Source organism: Epinephelus fuscoguttatus, linkage group LG10 (genome assembly GCF_011397635.1).
Source record: "Epinephelus fuscoguttatus linkage group LG10, E.fuscoguttatus.final_Chr_v1".
NCBI lineage: Eukaryota > Metazoa > Chordata > Actinopteri > Perciformes > Serranidae > Epinephelus > Epinephelus fuscoguttatus.
In genome coordinates this window covers 11780654-11794483 of record NC_064761.1, presented here as the reverse complement: position 1 = coordinate 11794483, position 13830 = coordinate 11780654, and the positions used below count along the sequence as shown (strand labels likewise).

The following is a 13830-nucleotide window of genomic DNA, read 5'->3' as shown; positions in this document are numbered from 1 at the left end:
ATTAACTGAAATATGTCCAATTCTGCTACAATAAGTGGCCTATGATAGGTGGCAATATGCACCCCTCTTAGCTTAGATAGTATTGGACTTTATTCCGGTCGACCTATTACATCACAGACCAAACAATCAGCCAACAAGTTAGCTGCAGTAAGCTAGCGGCAAACTGGTATCAGCATGAACTGCGTCTCCGCATCTGTCCAAAAATACGTGGCTCTGGATGTAGATTTTGCCATGCTGTTACCGGCTTCTTCTTCTGTTATGCATTTAATGCTGTTTGATTTACGAGGCAAAGCCAGAGGTGGAAACTGTGGAGCATGTGTGAAGCGCTTAGGCCAGTTTGGGTCCGACTGACTGTATAAATGCAGAAGTAATTTGACTCCCAGTCGCATTATCTTGCTGTCCGACTTTGAGAAATTAAAAAAAAATATTGGAATTTCTGTCAGACTAACATGTTAACATGTATTTTTAAAGTCCAGTTTTAGTCAGACTAACACAATGAACTCAAAATGAGTGCCTCATTGTGTCATGGAAGACAACCAAGGCTGTATTTGCGATGCTTCACAATGTCCCAACAGAAAGACAAGCTTATCAGGGTCCAACATGTAGTCTGCCATACCAAGACTTCCAGACTGTATTATCGCCAAATCTGACACAGTGACCAAGAGGCAAAAACACTGGGAGGCATGATCCCAGCACAAGTCTTTCTAAGTCTCTATATTAAAAAATTGAGATTCAATTAAAGAAAGTGTGAGTAGGGAAGCTTGTTTTAAGGCAGAGCTATTCTGTAATGGGATTTGTTTTACAAACTAAAATGTAAATGTCTATTGCGCAGATGTGTTACACATGAAAATATGAATATCAGATCAGGACATAGTATTGGGAGATAGTCATTATAAAATGATTTTGGGCATAAAAGCTTGATCTTGACATCCTTAAATCAAAAACTCTTCCTGTCTCTATAGGGGACAATGAGACAAAAATAAAGTGCATGTGTGTCTCACATAGCTATAACACCATTGAAATAGAATGAGGGTAGAACTGACATTCCCATTAAAATCATATTGCCAGTATGGTCAGTGGCAGCCATTTTTATGTGTACTGTTGCCATTGCAACTGTTGTAGCCGGTTACCTTACATATAAACTTTCGTAAAAAAATTGACTTGTGGCAAGTCACAAACACACCGAGGTGAGGTTTTGCCATAAAAAACCAAATGAGCAGGGCAGTACATTCTCAAACACGCAGTCCGTCCTTCTTTGTTGCCATTAATTGCATGTTTGTTGAACCATGTAAACTGAAACTTAAGGTGTATCTGATGATCGAGTGAGAGCAGCTGCTCAGTGAACTGTTGAGAGGCAGAGACTGCTGTGATAAACTGCATTCAGATCAGCATATCCAGAGTTGGTGATTGTTTAAACAGTGCACTAACTAACTAACCAGATGTATAACAAGACTAACCGAGACAGTTTTGGTGAGTTTTATTTTGAATTTGAATAAAGTGCAAGGCAATTAAAATAACATTACTTTGAAACTTGGATTTGTGTATGTTTTAAGTATGAGTCTATTTAATAAGGAAAACAGGTGTAACAATAGGCCAAAAATAAAGTTGTCAAACTAGTCTGTGTGACACACTTTATTGCCCTACTGATGTGTGTTGTCCCTACAAAAACAACCACCATTTTCTTTTGTACTAGCCAAGTGACCGTGGCAAACAGTTCAATGTCCGTTCTAGTCTCATTCTATTTCTATGTCTAAAGCCTTTTTGTATGTTAGTTTATCTGCTTACGTTTATTTGTTGTTGTGGTATATATGTATGTATGTGGACAGTGTGCATGTGTGTGTACCTTAGCTGCTTGGCGTAGTTTTGCTCTATGTCCAGCCTCTCCTTGACAAACTTTGCGTAGCGCTCAAGAAAGTCGATCCCCCACTGAGTGTGTTTGTCCAGATTATCAAACTGGTCCTGAAGACAAAAGAGGGGAGGAAGAGGGAAGGGAAGACGAGAGAGAGAAAGAGAAAAGTACTTTTAATTCTGATTGATGCCTCTGCATTGGAAAAACCGATAACACAGAAAAAACACAAATGAAAGCATCCAGCACACACTGAAAATGAATGAATGAGAAAGTAAAATGGAGGTGCCCTGACAGCAGGATGGAAAACTCTTTTATCTTTCTGACATGTAGGGTTAAAGTTAAGGATTACATGACTCAGCAGTCTGTCTGCCTGAATATAAGCCTGCTCTTATTCACACAAATAAAATACACATGTCCTTCAGTGACTCAGCGGTAAGAGTGTTTCATTTCTGCTGTGTATACATAGTACACACACTTTTCATACACCATCTGAAAGGGAAATCTGTCTGCAGATTCAAAAGCCTAACTTATATTACAAGGAGCCAAAATTATGAATAATATGAGGATAGAGTATTGCCATGATGGAAAATTAGCTTCCATGAGCCACCATATTTTTACATGGTGTGGACAAGACATCTCTATCCTGTTTGTGAGGTTGTGTGTGTGTGTGTCTTCAGGTCTTCAGACTGGCAAGAATGGCTCTGCTCAACTGGAAAAACACAATCATTTACAGTCCCTGAACACACACACACACACACACACACACACACACACACACACACAGAGGGATTATACAGCTGGTTTGTTGTCAGATATGTATTTGTACAGACAATAAACCACCCTTTTCCCACCATGAAGGCACATTTTAATGTAAGAAATTACCAATTTGAAATTCATCACTTTTCAATATTTATGAGCTTTTGTGTAAGTCTTCTAGACGATTGATTTTCCAACAACCAAGCACATCAGTGCACTGCTCTCTGGCAGCCAGTTATCAGTGGTTACACGTCCGAGCATATTTGGACACAACCAGTGAGTGAGAATTATCAAAGTGATACTTGATCGAAACAGCATTTTTAATCACAGGAGATAACTTAAAGTTTCAAATTTCCGGATGATATTCACAGTGTCCTGATATCAAGATTTTTTAAAGCCCTTAATTCAGTACGTTCACCTCACACAAATGCTCTTTCTCAGCAACTCACTGTCTGCTCCACATTCATTCACACCTGGAACCTGCCCTGCACAAACACCGTCTTATCTGCTTCCCACTGTGGTGGATGCTGGTCATTTAAGGGCACCACAATAGTGGTTTTAAGAGAGGGACAAGTGCTGCTCATTTGCCTCTTAACCATTCTTAACCTGCCAGACCAGAGATCAAATCTGCATCTTTCCAGTTATAAGTCCACATACTGATCTTTGCTGCCAACCAAGAGACTACAAAACTCCCAGAAACACTCAGGATTTGATAGAAAGTTGCGGAAAGATAATGAACATTTACAGCCTTTACATCAATCAAAAAATTCCTCTTAATCTAAGTCAGCATTGTAACACACACAAACTACACAAATTAATATATGGCAGCTTAAGTCAACACCTTGACTGTTCTGAAGTACAGAAACTTCTCAGTTAACACAGGACAAGTTAAAGGTGGAGATAAGCCATTCCCCTGGTATTTTAAACCGCGGACGCTGAAATCATGATAGCTATCAACTGTGCTGCCCTGGCTACCACTCTTTATGCTCCACTGTGCCTTTCTGTTTGTGTGTCAACACAAACCAAGGCCTGGACTGGAGAAAATAAGGGTCACAAAGGGAAATACGAGACAGCTGACCTCCTTGTTTGTTCTGTTATCATTTTCTTCAAATACAAAAGACAGCAGAGAGGCTTTCAAACAGCCATGCTGAATGGCACTGGATTTTTTTGCCTTTATGACACTACTGTGTAGCGAAAAACAACCTGTTTGTAGGGGTGAGTAGAAGCTCACTGGGTAGAGCATACACCATTAAGGCTGAGACCCTTACCACAGTGGTCTGGGTTAATGTCATCCCCCTCTCTACCCTGCCTTTCCTGTCTCTCTCACTCACAATCAAATAAAGCATAAATATCCCAAAAACCTAAAACAGGTAATTTTAGCAGGCTCGATCCCATATGTAGCATTTGCCCTGCTTAAGTGTTCTCGAGCAAGACACTACTAATCCCTACTGACAATACAGTTGAAGTCATTTTGATCCAGTTGCTATGGCCTTTGTGTCTTTTGACTAGTTGGTATTGTTCTATGATATCCAGGTTATAGAATATCTAATCATACTCCAGGGTCAAAATTTTACAGAACATATGGCTATTTAAAGGTGATATTGGTATCACTATTTGGAAATGCGGGGGTGGGGGGGGGTATATTGGCCAATAGTATTTTTTTTTTAACATTAACACATAACATAAAAAACCATCCTGATTGATGCCTGGGTTAGCCTGATCATGCATTAGTCTAGCTTTGGTGCAAAACTGCCCTCAGCTCAGGCTTAAAAAATCCCCGTTAAATTAAGAATGGCACTGTTTGCACTGTTTGTCATATTTTCCGTGGAGACACAATTCAGTAGGTTCAGGTAAGTTTAATCTTCCTTACTATCAATCATGAAAAAAAGCGATTACAAAAATTGGCAACAATGGTGGATGAGATCAGTGCAGCTGTACATGTTGAAAGTCCACACATAAATGGCAACTCTTTAATCAACATATTCCTTTGATCGATGTGAAGTCACCATGGACAAGCTGTCAACTTAAAAAAAGACAATTGGCAGGAGAGATACATCACTCTGGTCTGTTTGGCGAAAGCAGAACAAAACACACTAACCCCTTCAAACAAGAGACTGGCTAATGTTGTCGCAATGTCAAGCTGAATGAATGAAATGAAACTAATTTTCAATTCAGTTTGATTATCTGTGTAATATCGCCTGTGTTTGTGGAATCACTGCACATTGAGGTCTACCATAAGTGACTCACTGAGGCCTGTAATTTGGGGTCATATTTCCACTGTGATCTGGAAAAGAACATTTGAGATTCAAAAACAGAAAGCAAGAGAACGACGCAGTTAAAAAGCAGCCATCAGTCGAAGAACAGGCAGACAAACTGAAACCACTGACACAAACAAAAGGAGCCCAGCATGTTAAAAGAAACCAGTGGCGGGGCGAAACATAGACTGGCAGAGTAAACAGCACCCGCTGGTTTTCGCAACACAAGTTTTCATCAGCGAGAAAGAAGCTGAAAAAGATCTCAGTGGCGCAAATAAGTCAGTGCCAAGCATCTAAGCTGCCAATTTTGATCACAGTTTGCAGTTCAAATACAAAGATTTAGCCCAAAAAGATGCAGCCAAGATGTGAAACAGTGATAAAGATGAGCAGCTGCTCTGCAGGATGTTGAACAGAAACACATCAGGATGCCTGTTTTTTCATTATCATCTGCATCCTGCCGGTCTGGCTGCCTCTTCTAAAGCCCACCAGCCCGTCTGTTACAAGCCTGGCCCGCAAGCACGCCTGTCCACCTCCTTTCAGCCAGTGTGTCTGTCTGGTTGCGTCAGCCTGTGTGACGCTGTCTATGAATAAGTAATAGAGTATGAGCTCATCCTGTAGTTTGTGGCAAGCTGAGCACAGACTGGCTCACTGGGGAAATGACAACATCTTTGTGCTCCAGGTTTCTCTGCTCGCAGGAAAAGCAGTAGGAGGATGAAAATGATGAGGATGGGTTTAAGCATAGCTGACTGAATCTGGGGGCTACAATCTGGTCAGCACTGTGCGCTGCTGCAGCACCTGCACTGTAACGGATACTGTCTATTCAGAGTCCAGTATCTCACTTATTCTAGCACTCAGCCTCCCACTCTTGTATAACATCATGAAGCCAGCAATTGCTGACTTGCTAAGGGTACGAAAGCTCCCCAATATATTCCTATCTCATTACTATTTTAGTGAAATTTGGTTTCCTCTTCAACAAATCATCTAGTCTCGGTCCCAGTTGTACCTTTCAGCATAAAAATATAAGGCTGGCACCAATATTTTTGTGGTTCTAGTTTTTGCAATTAATAAATAATTTAAAAAAAAAAAAACACTGCCATTTATCAAATATTCTGTATTTTATAATCTAGATTACACCTCATGTCAGTGTAATTCTTAGAGGATAAAATCTACCATTGTCCACTGCAGCATCCAAAAAGGTGAGCAATTTAAAAAACCTAAATAGTTAATTCCTTGGTTCACTTGCTGTTAATTAATCAGAGCAAAGAGACAAATATAAGTTTCACAAATATGCTGAAAAATATTAGACAGAAATAGTACGATATTAACAAATACTGATGCGAAAATAAAAAGCCTCATATCAGCTGATCTCTGACAGCAACAAAAAGGTGCTCCAGCAGCCATGTTATCAGCAGCAACATCCTGTCACACAATCATCACATAATCGCAGGAAAGGATGCCTTCACAAACAAAACAACAGACCCTCCTTCGCAGCACATTTGTACAGTGTGTACTGAATTGAAAACTGCTTGTACTATTCTTGACAGTACAAGCAGCAATAATTACAGCATACAACAAAATATTTTTAGTCTGCACAATAAGTTCTCCAACGAGAAAATCATGACTGAAGATACAACTGCAACACAAATCTGCTAAAAATAAATTTCATACATTAGCATGTCATGTCATGCTACATTTTATTTTATGTAAGACCAACCACAGATGTGGGGTTTGAATAGCTGTATATAATCCACAATGAGTTTTTCCTCTAAAGACTCAGACTCCATGTGAATGCTGATGTGTGTTCTTTGCAGAAAATATTTTGACATGTCACAATAAGAAAATCAATAATGGTTGAATTTCAATGAAGCTGCTTTAGTTTCAAGATCCTGGTAGTGTGCATGCTGGCACACTGGAACAAAACGAGTCATTGTTAATGTTATACAACATTTGTCTTGCTAGATTTCAAAGGCAATGAAATGGCATAGGTGTTCTGTACACATAATTTTTATGAAAGTTTGTAGTAATTAACTTCCAATGACAGCAAAAATGTATTTACTGTAAGCATAAATGATTTAACCTATAGTATATTGTTAGAAAATCCCTTACTCTAAGTCAGAAATAATGTAAAAACTAAAGAAACAAAAGGCAGGTTTGTAAATGTATTGTAGTATAGATCATTGTCACATAACTTACTAAATTGCCACAATTCATTTAGCCTATATTTTATATATTGATTTATGAATTGAGAAGTTTTCCTTGTGAAAACATTAACATATTGCAGGTATATTAGTATCTGTGCATGTTTTGGCTATTAAGAAAACAAGAAACATAAGAACAGAAATGCCATAGATATTCTGGGGGTCATTTTGTGACACTATCATTTAGGGCCTACTGTCCACCAGAGTGCACTGGCAAAGTTATTTTTCAACTGTAAAATGTTCCATTTAGTATATATCGGAGACTCCGAATAAATAACTACATTTAAGGGGTCATTAAAAAAAAATGCTAAAAGCAGCAGCCGAGTATCTGGGCTTCAATTATCGTCATTATATTTACACTACAATTTTTACATGGGCACATGCCTAATTGGACACATGCCACTGTGACGACAGTGTTTGTTTCCTTCCCAGATTTAAACCCAAAAATGGGTCACAGTTCTACTTCCGCAGCGGTTCTCACTGACAAAGCCACGACTCTGATTTAATGAGCTTCGATCTCAGGGTGGGAGAATAAATTAGTCATTTAGCTCCCAGACGTCGAGAGCTCAAGACACCCTGTGTGAAGATCCCACAGTCTTCTGTACACCCTGATAACCAATCAGACAGCGAGACAGCCCCTCCCCAGCCAATCAGAGAGCCAAACGAGCTGTGCGCATTCCATGGGAGAAGGCACGTTAATTAGCATAGAAAATGCTGCTAGGACAAAAGACTAATTACAAACTGTGGCATTCCAGAGCGCGCACGCACACACACACACACACACACACACACACACACACACACACACACACACACACACACAGCAGAGACTGGGTGGGAAATGTCAACTTGTCTGAAACACTGGCATCACTCTGAAGACCCCTGGGCTCTGTCTGCACTGTGTGTGTTTGTGTGACTGTGACTCTGTGTGTGTATGTGTGTGTGTGTGTGTTTACTGTGTCTATCGGTGTTCATCTTCCTCGAAAACAACCAGAAAAAGAAGCTCTCTTCCAGGAATGAGATGGGGGGGGGGACAGTTATTTGTGTGTGAGAGGGAGGAGAAGAGTGGCATTTGGAGAGGGGAGGCAAGAAAAACAAGAGGAAGGTAGGAAGAAAATTGGACAGGAGAACAGGCCTGCATCTGTGTGTGATAAACATTATTGTGGTCTGAGCCTGCATATCAACACTCATAAAAATCCTGAAGTATTATTACTATAATTGATTTTTTTTTCATGTCAGCCAATATTAAGCTGGGGGTGTGATATAGATAAAATGCTCTGTCACGTAAAGTCATTTTAAATAATAATATCAATATGAACAAATCAAAATACAGCATGTTGATTTGCAATACTGCCCACTATATCAAACGGTAAGGGGTAAAAAAAAAAAAGATCTTACTGCATAGATTATATGTTGATATAACCTCTTAATGTATAAATCATATACACTCCACACTCATTTATTATCATTAAACATTGATGATACTTTTGGACAATTCCACAAAGGTAATACTTTGAGGTTTTGGACTGATGGTTGGACAACACAAGAGCTGATCTGCAACTCTTTGAAGTGTGAGTGGAGGCCAAAGCACCAGGAGGTAAGCACACACAGTTCATACCTGTGTATATTACAGACACACACACATTCTTTGCTTTTTCCTTGCTGAGAGCATCTGGACTTGAATAGACTTGGATTTGTTGCTATAAAGGTTGTTGTGCTGAAAAGACTCCAATTTCCATCTATGGGCAAAACAGACAGGATCACTGGCACACTGTTGACCTCACCTCCCTTGCTGCTCTGCAGGCAGGAGAGACAGCCAGCTTGTTGGACTGCTGCTTTACAAACTCTCTGCTGAAGGTTTTAGCGTAAAGATGGATGTATTTTGATCAGTGACGCCCCAGAGAGCTCTTAAAGGGACATTGTGTAACATTTTCAGTTGTTTATTGGCAAAACACAATGTCTGCATTCATAAAAATGTCATCATTGGTGTACTATTACCTCCACCAATAATCTGACTTATTCTCGTAAAAGGAGAATTTCGGATTTGTCTGTACATTGTGCGGGTAAGTCGTCTGTGGGGTTCCATTACGTTTCGCCATCTTGAGAATACACCCGCCAGCAAGGGACATACAGCACCGCCTTCGGCGTTTTCGCCAGGCCAGCACTGCGTGACTGAGGAGCCGAAGGAGAGGAGCAAGAGGCGCTTCGCTACTACCCTGGCAAATTTGAAACAAAGTCCCACTCTTTGAGCATAATGCAGGATCATGCATATGCAGCATCACGGGAGATCATCCTTGTCGCCAAGAAAGCGCAAAAGGGAATAGAAAAGGCAGCAGCGTGACCGGCGAATTAAAAAAACTAAGGCCCACATCGGGGTAGCCTTTCCCAGGTAGAGAGAGCTGCTGAGGGAGAATGGTAATGCAATCACAGGCCAGCGCCGCTGTTGGCTGTTAGCCGCTGTTAGCGGCCAGTCACTAACAGCCTCATCCCTCTCCTCGCATCACTGCGCCACTGTTAGCTGTTAGCCGCTGGTAGCTGCTGTTAGCGCTGGCCTGTGATTGTATTACCTTTCTCCTTCAGCAGCTCTCTCCACCTGGGAAAGGCTACCCCGATGCTGACCCTTGTTTTTTTAATTCGCTGGTCACGCTGCCTTTTTGATTCCCTTTTGCACTTTCTTGGCGACGAGGATTCCGTCTCCCGTGATGCTGCATAATACATGATCCTGCATTATGCTCAAAGAGTGGGACTTTGTTATGCGGCAGTAGTGCCGCTGGCCACTAACAGCTGTTAGCGGCACAGTAATGCGAGGAGAGGGATGAGGTGTGTGAGGTTGAGCCACTTGTCAGTTGTCACAGGACAAGATGTGATTGGTTTGTTTCAATTTACATCCGCCAGTCCTACGTTGTAAACACAGTTAGCATGGTGAGGAGGGGGTTTGTCAACTCGCGTCGCGTGTGTCTGTGTAGGAGACTGAATGAATACTCCATGTAGTATCGGATGACATGGTTTCATCAGTGTTATCATAGCTTTTTGGTACACAGCGGCTACCGTTGTTGCAATACGTGTTTGAAACAGTGAGGCGCTAGAGTGCACCATCTGTTTGAATGCAATATATGATTTCAATGTTAGATGGGAGAAATTCCTACACACTGTGGCTTTAATAGAGAGCCCTCCTATCCCATTAGCCTAATTCTGTGTGTTGGGGGTTTGATAAATACTTAAACTGTATGAACGCTGGCAGCTCTTCATCTTCCTTTGTTGTTAAAACAACAAAACATCAGATTAAATGTACGAATATAGTTTCAGACCTTCTTCTAATCATCTCTAGATTTAATGAGGCTGGTTCAGAATAAAAGCCATGAAAACTTATATTTGGGTTTTTAAAAAGCTTTTGCTATGACAACTTCCTGCAGAAAGTGTTAAGCCTGCAGTTTTTTTGACCACCTAAAAAGTCAAGTTTATGGCACAATTTCACAAAACTGAGAATGAGCATCATGGAGAAAAATGCTGCTAAAACAATGTGTGGAACAAGAGATAGAGGAGGCTGTTTGGCTGGGTTGCACCTGCAATGTAGAAACTGATACTTTATAGTACTGTTTAATATCTTATTCTCCTTTGAAAAGTCTTATAACTGCTGATAGCCTATTCTACAGATATTTCATGTTGCTTGCTGGCACTCAACCAAACACGACCTACCTTTGTAGCGGTGTTCGTAACTGAATTACTTCAATGTTCAATTAGCTGTTTACACAGTTTTATCTACACCCTGTAAACAAACACACACACACACACACACACACACACACACACACACCTCTATCACTCTATTTGGTTGGACTTGCAGGATCTATTTCATGTTTTTTCCTTCCCGTGCGGAAAAAAATACTGCACGTCTGTAGCAGTGAACAAACAGACCAAACTGGCTATACACACAAGCCATAAAGGAAATATGTCATTTATAATTGTTTAAATTATAGGTAATTTTAGCAGTTTTATATGAATCAGGGAGTGTGTCTCATGGATCCCAGTCAGCTTTAAGTCAGTGAGCTGCTTCCCTCCTGCAGACAGTCACTGTGACTCCACACTTGGCACCATTCACATCACTGATCGGTGCATTAAAAGTCATCGTATGGTGTTGTGTGTGTGTGTGTGTGTGTGTGTGTGTGTGTGTGTTATCCTGGAGTACACCACTGGAGTCACATAGGCTTCCTGTAAGGTGTGTCACCTATTGTCCAATGCAGCGATACATTTGTTTACATCAGTTCAAACTGTTCAGTTGAGGTAAATAAATGGGTGTTTCTTCCTCTTATGTAATAGCTGAAACTTCTGTTTCCCAGTCTGTGTATCAATTACTGCTGAGATGGACGATTATCCAAGAGTGCACTGATTTACAACTCACTCACAGTTGTGCAGACGTTAAAAAGGATATTCAGTAAATACTTTATAACAGCAAAAAGTCAAATCTAAGAAACTGTATCAGAACTGGAAATCTTGTATTATTGTTATCTCTCTTAACAGACTCTCCACTGTAATGTGTGCTTTCAGTTTCACCCAGGAGGCGATCTAACAGGAACCTGTGTTCACTGTGTGCCAGCAAACACAGCTCATAGGAGGACATCAAAAACAACCTCTTTCCTAAAACCTGAGAGGAGCGCAGGACAAAAACATTGCAACTGCTAATAAATACCTCAAACACAGATGTTTAAACACTGAAGCTGATTGGCAACTGGAAAGTTGTAACAGATGTTGGCTTAAAAAGTCAACTATGGTCATCTCCATGTTTTTGTTACTGGTTTAATACAGAGACAGCATTCACGCCAGGGACAGAAAAGAAGATCCATCTTCTGGTCTGTACTTTTAGAGGTAAAAATGTATGCCACTCTGCTCTGGAGCTGAGATGATTTGTCAACTGACACAGTTTCACGTTCTTAAATTTGAGGGTTTTCTGTAGGGCTGACACATTCTGGATGGTTGGTTGATTGGTCAGTCGATATGCTCTTATCCAATGAAAGTCTTACTGGTCAGAGAACTGCTGGTGTTACTTTCGTAATGCCGTCTGTCCACCAAAGCGTTTTACCAGACATTCTTCTGAAAATGCCCAGTTGGGAGCGCTTTCTTTGGAGGCGTGGCCTTTGTTCAGCTAAAACACTTCGGTTGAGTCTGATTGCTATGAAACAGTATATATTTGGAGGTAAAACTGTCAGCACAAGGTAGAGCACTTGCTCTGGCCCTTGTTCTGGATGAAGGATAGACTGAGATATGTAGGGAGAGAGGACGAACATGTCGGGCTGTGTGTGTTAATATCTCCACCACTGTTGCTGAAGACAGTTGGTTCTTGTGGTATTTGTCACACCCATCCTCCACTGTAATTGGACCACTTAGTAAAAAGTGATGGTAATGAGCGCAGCGTTTTTAATTTACAGATAGCATGCATATATTTTTTCCTCCAACAACCAATTGGTTGAAGAGCAGGCAGACTTTTTAGTTGACCAAGAATTTCTTTGGTTGACTACAGCCCTAATCTGTTGCTTTTTTCCCTATATTATGACTGAAAACAGAACATTTTTGGATTTAAGTGTGTTGGTCAAACAGAACAAGCAATTCAAATACTTAACCTTGAGCTTTAGGAGACTGTGAAAGGCATGTATCACTACTTATTAACATTTTATAAATCAAATGATTAATTGAGAAGGCCTAAAAAAATCTAAAAATTAATCCCTGTTACGTCAATGGATTTTAATTGTCATTGTGCAATTTTTTCCGGCTAGTCGGCCAGTGGGCCATCTTTGAATGAATACAGACAAAACCCATCAGGAGGTGTCTGTGTCCGAGTTGGAGACGGGTCAGTCAAACATTAACCCAACCCTGCCACAGTGGGACTCTGTTCCATTAAATAAGCACTTCAGGGGGCCTATTATCTCTGCAAGAGTCATCCAGTGAATGTTACCTAGTAGTACTGTTGTACTCATGTACTTATATTTAGTTAAAAAAAAAAAAGACTTTCACATAGTTGGTTCACATTTCAGGTCAAACATGTAGCTATAGGAGGAGCTGTAAAGACGCTGCTGCCTAAAATATGACCATAAATCAGTGACCGTCAAACTTTAACCACTTAAAAGTTTGTCAATGCTTAACAAGCTTTTTGCTGAGTGTGGAAAGAATGACATCTCAAGAGGAGAGGAAACATCAGAGAGACGTACAGTGCACATGTGTGTGTCATGTGCTGATAATAAACATGGATGACACAGACTTTATTATCTGACCTCCTTTGCCACAATAAAGACTCTGCTGCTGTAGCACAGCCATGCATAGACACTGCCCCTCTCTCGCTCTTTCTTTCATACAAACAGAACAATAAACAATTCTATATATTTATGCCAATGTGCTTATCATATTCAAAGACAGTAATACCTGCTGATGAACATTATTTTGCTTTAACTACATTTCACCTTTTGTCCTTAGCCCTTAACCGTCTCCAACATCTTTTAAGTTGTTGTATTAGCCAAAAAAAAATGAACAAGTTGCAGAGTTAAGAATACAGGAATACATGAAAGTGTGGACATGTTGCTGGTTACTGTGACAGTCCCAGTAACATCCTAACTTTGTTACAGGACAAACTTATTCCAGAAAACTTTTGAGAACTATTGAATGTCAGTTTGCAATGGAGACAAACTTTGCTTCAAATATACAACAGTAATAAACTTCAACACACAAAATTACCCACTACAAAATTAGAACACAGTGAAAGTAATATTTTAAAGCTCTAAAGAGC

General features: G+C 40.3%; 1 protein-coding gene across 2 annotated transcripts in view; it reads right to left on the bottom strand.

Annotated features, from left to right (window-relative positions):
* The window catches only part of fnbp1l (formin binding protein 1-like), a 60447-nt gene that overhangs the window by 20982 nt on the left and 25635 nt on the right, over window positions 1-13830 (bottom strand). For both annotated transcript variants that reach the window (XM_049587622.1, XM_049587623.1), the window contains exon 2: window positions 1844-1959. In XM_049587622.1, coding sequence (XP_049443579.1) covers window positions 1844-1959 — 116 coding nt within the window. The remainder of the gene's footprint in view (window positions 1-1843; window positions 1960-13830) is intronic.